Raw genomic sequence first — 5848 nt, 5'->3', positions numbered from 1 at the left:
TTGTAATCAAGTGACAGATTTGCTTCTCGAGACGATTTCGGTATTTATTCATTACATTTATTTATTTGCCTTTACTTGAATTATGTCTTACTTTCAATTATGCAATTTAGTTTATGTCAAGGTAGATTAGAAGCTTTTAATTACAGTTATTTAAATTCTTAGCCTCCTAGCGTTTAAATTCAACTCGCCTTTACTTTATACTTTTAATTCTGCCTAGGTTTAATAGTTTATTTCTGCTTAAGTTTTTATGCTTTGTTCTTTTCTGCCTAGTTAATTTTAAAATTAAGTTTTAAGTTAAGTTTTTATTTACAAGCTTTAGTTAAATCAGAATAATCAAACTTTACTTTATTGTTTAATTTTGCCTAGGGTTAATAATTTATTTATGCTTGAGTATTTGAGTTCCACCTAGTTAATTCTAAGTTTAAGTTTTAAGTTGAGTTTTAATTACAAGCGTTAGTAACTCATCTAGCCTAAAAGATTAATGCAAACTCAAGGGTGGAGGATCACCAACACCAGCCACTCCAACATAAAGTCAAAAAAGTTGAATAAGGTAACTCATCAGTACTAAATGGTTAATCCAAAATCAAGTAAGAAGATAATCACCAACACAGACTAATACAAACATAAATTCAGCAAAGTCCGGATAGTAACTCATCAAGTCAGGAAGATTAATCTAAAATCAATCAAGAATGATCACCAACGACAACCGAATATGCAAGTATATACACAAGCACCAAAACAATTATCGAAAACAAAGCAACAAGAATTTAAATGATAAGGCTGTTGATTCCTTCACATTCACCAAATTCCATAGCTAAACAATTACCTAAAGACCAAAAATATCATTAAGTATTACACTAGAGAATCAACATACGTAATATATCAAGTCCAAAACAAAACAATTCATTAAATTCGACATAAATTCTACAACTTTAAATTTAGGAATTCAAATATTGTTCATATAGTTCAGCCACATCGCTTGAGCAAGTGCATCTCTCTCCGCATTCCACTGGGGAGAAGACTCAATGCTGTTTATGAAATCACCATCAGGCTTCAACTCTGCTTGGTCGTTTGCAGTTGCATTATCAAATTCCTGCTCTATAGGATCGTCAGACATCTCAAAACGGATGAAGTTATTCAAAATAAAGCACGACATTATTAAGCGAATTTGAGTCTTAAAAGGATAGAAAGTACTACTCCTCAAAATGCCCCAGCGCATTTTCATGATTCTAAACGCACGTTCAATAACATTGCATGCTTTGGAATGGCGCAAGTTGAACAATTCCATTGCATTTTGTGGTCTTGTTGCATTCGGTCTCCATTTCTTCAAGTGGTATCGTATTCTCTTATACGGAGCAAGAAATCCCTTGCTATTCGCATACCCATTGTTGCATAGGTAATAATTGCATGCATTGGACACTTCAAATATGGTAATACACCAAAGCAGTATCAATGAAGTACATTATTTTGCAAAATTTCTTGTGAACTACCTTTGGGCACCCTCAATCCATTTGCACGTTGAAGGGCATCGCGCAATATCCTTGAATCAGTGGTTGAGCCTTCCCAACCAGGTAACACGTACACAAACTTCTTATTACGATCACAAACGGCGAGGGTATTTGTTGATATCTGAGCTTTCCGGGTTTGGTACCTCGGCTTGTCAATATTGCTCACCATTAAATTAATATAAGTGCCATCAAGAGCACCCAAACAACCCTACACCAACCAATGTAAAAAATAAAAGACAACAAAATTTCAATTACATGATTTCAGTGAGTTATACAAGCCTATGCAGAATTTAAAACACAATCTCAATGATGGACCTAGCTGGAAATTACTAGAACTTGAAACAAGGCATTACCTTGAACCAACGCCACCTGTTGTCAGTATATTCGTCTGGAATGGCAATGGGTTTGACGAGTAAAATTATGTGCAATCAATGTCAATAGACGATGGGTTGGTGAAAGGCGTCGTCTATTATGTGAGGTCATAGACGACACGCCTCCACTGCGTCTTCTATGCATATAATAGATGACGTGGCTGAGCCGTGTCGTCTATGACCGCATACAATAGACGACGTATTTCCCTTCACCATCGTCTATCAGTATCACACTATGCAAAAACACGACACAATTACATGTGTGTCGTGTACATATTTTAGTTCTAAAATTAAACCTAAGGTAAACCTCACCCACCCGTTTTTATCTTTAGTGCCGTGAGATAAACCTCACCCACCATCGAAACCACACCCGTAACCATCATCGCACCGCCCACCGGCGTTTCACCTACCGTTGCACTGCCCACCGTCGTCCCACCCATCGGGATCTCTAAATCCTGACGCCTCACCCCCCTCATCGCTCGATTGCCACCTCTGTGAAGAGCCACCACTGGAGAATGGATTAGGTGAAACCCTTTCCGCCGCCATGAAGAGCCACCATTGGAGAATGGATTAGGCGAAGCCCTTGTCGCCGCCGTGAAGAGCCACCACTGGAGGGGTCAATGTCGCAAAGCCCTTGCCGCCACTCTACCTTCACTGGCCGATTTGTCTATGCCGAAAATCAGCCTCCGTTGCCGTTCTTCGCCACCAACTCCGATTTTGGGTAATTATGTTTTCAGTTTTGTTTTGATTTCAGTTATTTAAATTGGTGTTGTAGTTTTCAAATTTTATCAAAATTACACCTTTTCCATTCAATTTGCTTTCCAATTTGAGGTCATTTGTCATGATTTGTTGATGTTGAAATAGAATGATTATTGAACTTATGTGTGGTAGAAGAATGTAATTTGATTTGAGGTCATTAGTCATTGTTCTTTTTTGTTTATTTATAGATTCAGTTTATGTGTGGTAGAAGAATGTAATCCAAAAAAGTTATAAAGATCTAGAAGAGTTTATGTGAATAAGATAGGAGATAGTTTGATTTGATTTGTATAACATTCCTCTTTTGCTCCCTCACATACTTTTGACTGTAAATACTCTTTTATATTAAGTAATTTCCTTTTCATTTCAGTATGAGTTCCTTTATGTCTTTTGTTATGTTTATTTCATTTATGTTTAGGTAAATATATTAACCTGATTTGGGCAAGATGATTTAAGCATGAATGCTAAAACTTGTGAGGTCTAATTTGGCTTAAGAACTACATGAATATGTTCACAATACATTAGGTTTGATATAAAATAATTTGGGCAACTTGATTATGTTAGGTCCGAAGGGTCTCGAATATGTGTATGGGGGGGGGAATACATCTATAGGCTATTTTTCAAAATGAAACTTTAAATACAAATTGACTCAACCTTTTTACTAAAAAGAGTTTTGTCAAAAGAAGGTTGACGACTGATACTGAATACTCTTCAGTAAAGAGCTATCAGTTAAGTCAAAGACTTTAACTGATACACGTTAGGCTTCAGTCGAGTTTGATAAACAGAGAGATGTTATGAATCTTACTGACTATCAGAAGATAGATCAGTTAGACTAATAACGCACGCAGCGGAAAACTTTTGTTTCGAAATAGCCTGTGATTTTAATCACGTTGGCAGCAGTTAAGTTTCTCTTTGCAATTAATCAGTTTTCAGTTTAGGAAAGCAAAAGCACAAGTAAGAAGGTAAATACTGAAAGCTGTAAATAACACAGAGATTTTTACGTGGTTCGGAAAACACTTCCTACATCCACGGTCGGTTGATCAGACCAACAACTTCACTGGGCATGTACCTACGGGTGCACAAGCAAACTGATGCGTGTGCTTACGGGTGCACAACAAACCTGAACGTGTGCTTGGGGTGCACAACAAACCGAAACAACTGAATAGTCTATCTTCAGTACCAACACACTGGGTTGGATTTCTCTCTCCTAGCGCACATTGGGCACTAAGATCTCACGGAGACAGAACACTAGTCTGAACTCCTTTTCGTCACAAACTCTCAATTCGGTTCGTTGAAAAGAGGTTTGAAAACTTGCCAACTAAACCACAAGGAACAAGTTCTTTGCAGTCAGTTTTTCCTAGGCTTTGGATATACAATATTTGCCTAAGTTCTAAGAGAATCTATGTAATCAGCAGTGACTGATTTTTGGCTTTGTGATTCTTTTCTTCGATTCAAACTTTGGGGAGGCTTGGTTTTGTTGAGTAACGAATTCGGCAGCGTTTCAGCTTATGTTGTTGAATCGGTGAAGATTGAAGTGATCCTCGAACACAATTTATAGGAGACGTCTTGAATAGATCCGTTGGCGGAGATGGTCTTCAAGATTTCTCCCATTAGAGAATAATTTGAGCTTGGGCTGAGGCTTCAATCTTCGAGGTTCCTTGTTTGATGAGAACGACTACTTTGAAGAGCAAGGAGATGGGACATCTCTGAAAAGGTAATCACCAAAAAGGAATGGCCTCTGCAGAGAAAGGACGATCCTGAGATCTCTGTATTTAATGCGGTTGTACTTCTGGAGTGCGTGGCTTCCTTTGAACATAGGAGATTCAGTCCGAGGAAGAATGTTTAACTGATACTTGACTTTAGTATCAGTCCGCTGAATCCACGTGGCGCGCATTAAGTAATCAGTCGAAACTGATCCTTCGACTAATAAGTCAAATATCAGTATTTGACTTTGCCTTAATCGTTACATCAGTCGGTGTCTTCAGTCTTCAGAACAACAACTAAACTAGAAAAAGAACTCTAACACTTGAGTTCGAACAGTTCTAGTCTATTACAAGTGAAACCTAATGATTTTGGTATCATCAAAACTAGGATTAAGATATTTCATTTAGTTCCCAACAATTTCCTCCTTTTTGATGATGCCAAAACCACACAACAGTTCTAAGCAAGAAAAAGACTGAACTCAAAGCACAAGTTATTAAACACGGTGAATATTATTCCCCCTTAACAAAAGGACCTAAAACTTGCACTTTGAAGGAAGAACACAACAGTTCAAAGAAACTGAACGAAGGCAAAACTGAAAGACATTAATTAGAGCCTGGACAAAAAGTTATTGTCTTCAGGTTGAGATCAAAAATAAGATCTTTTCATTAACAGAAAAACTGTCGAGACGTCAGTTTAAATTACAGGAAGAAAAAAGAACAGTAAAGAGGAACCAGTTCTAGAGGCTATGGTTTCTGACCATACAAATTGAATACAGTCTTCCTGATCTTGTCAAGATCATCTGAGCTGGAGTTTGAGGGCACGTTCCAGATCTTGCAAATGGCTCTGACTTCTCTCTTAATAGATTCTCTATTGACGCCATTTCTAATTGTCGGAGAGTAAACCGTCATCTTCAAGGGATTAGGAATCAAAAGTTTCGCTTCTCTTTGAGCAGTCTGCATTCTTTCAACCATTCCTCTTTCATGCCAGTTAACAAGAAAATACTTCCAGGCTTCTTTCTGGAAATCCGAATTCATGTTAAGATTGGCAAAGATAACCCACTTGGTGTAACATTCTTTCAGCTTCTCCCACCATTCGTTCATGTCAGTTGGTATCCATTGATCTTGTCTATCAAACCTATCTAGGTAGGATACCAGGAGTCCTTCGCTGATATAGTGTTTCATTCTTTGTTATTCTCGAAGCATTTGAGGGAAGGGTTGTCGAGGAGGCGGTCGTAGAGCATCTTCACCCAGGTGGAGAGCTTTCTTGGCCTTAGGCTCTGGGTCTTTAGATGAGCTTTCTTCCCTTGTTCTTTTTCGGCTGAATTCTCCTGAAATAGACGGGGCAGGGGCAGTCTTCGAAGTGGCACGAGCAAGGATGGCTCTAGAATCGGCAAAGGACTGGGCCAATTATTTTGGGAGAGAATCAGAAAGGTGATCATCCATAATCTCTTCCCCATTTTTGGCATCATCACGAGGGATAGAGTTGACTTGACGTTGAAGCTCTTTGATA

At 38.2% G+C, this 5848-nt stretch overlaps 1 protein-coding gene across 1 annotated transcript; it reads right to left on the bottom strand.

The window, feature by feature from the left end:
* Positions 1–946: 946 nt before the first annotated feature.
* On the bottom strand, positions 947–5439 carry LOC130990791 (uncharacterized). The gene is made up of 3 exons (XM_057915024.1): positions 5113–5439; positions 1491–1716; positions 947–1419 (listed from the first exon to the last, which is right to left on the bottom strand). Exons 1-3 carry the CDS (start codon positions 5437–5439, stop codon positions 947–949), a joined length of 1026 nt encoding a protein of 341 aa, XP_057771007.1.
* Between the last annotated feature and the right edge of the window lie 409 nt (positions 5440–5848).

Source organism: Salvia miltiorrhiza, chromosome 6 (genome assembly GCF_028751815.1).
Source record: "Salvia miltiorrhiza cultivar Shanhuang (shh) chromosome 6, IMPLAD_Smil_shh, whole genome shotgun sequence".
Lineage (NCBI taxonomy): Eukaryota > Viridiplantae > Streptophyta > Magnoliopsida > Lamiales > Lamiaceae > Salvia > Salvia miltiorrhiza.
The sequence above is the reverse complement of the archived record's forward strand: the minus strand, read 5'-3'. Positions and strand labels throughout refer to the sequence as shown.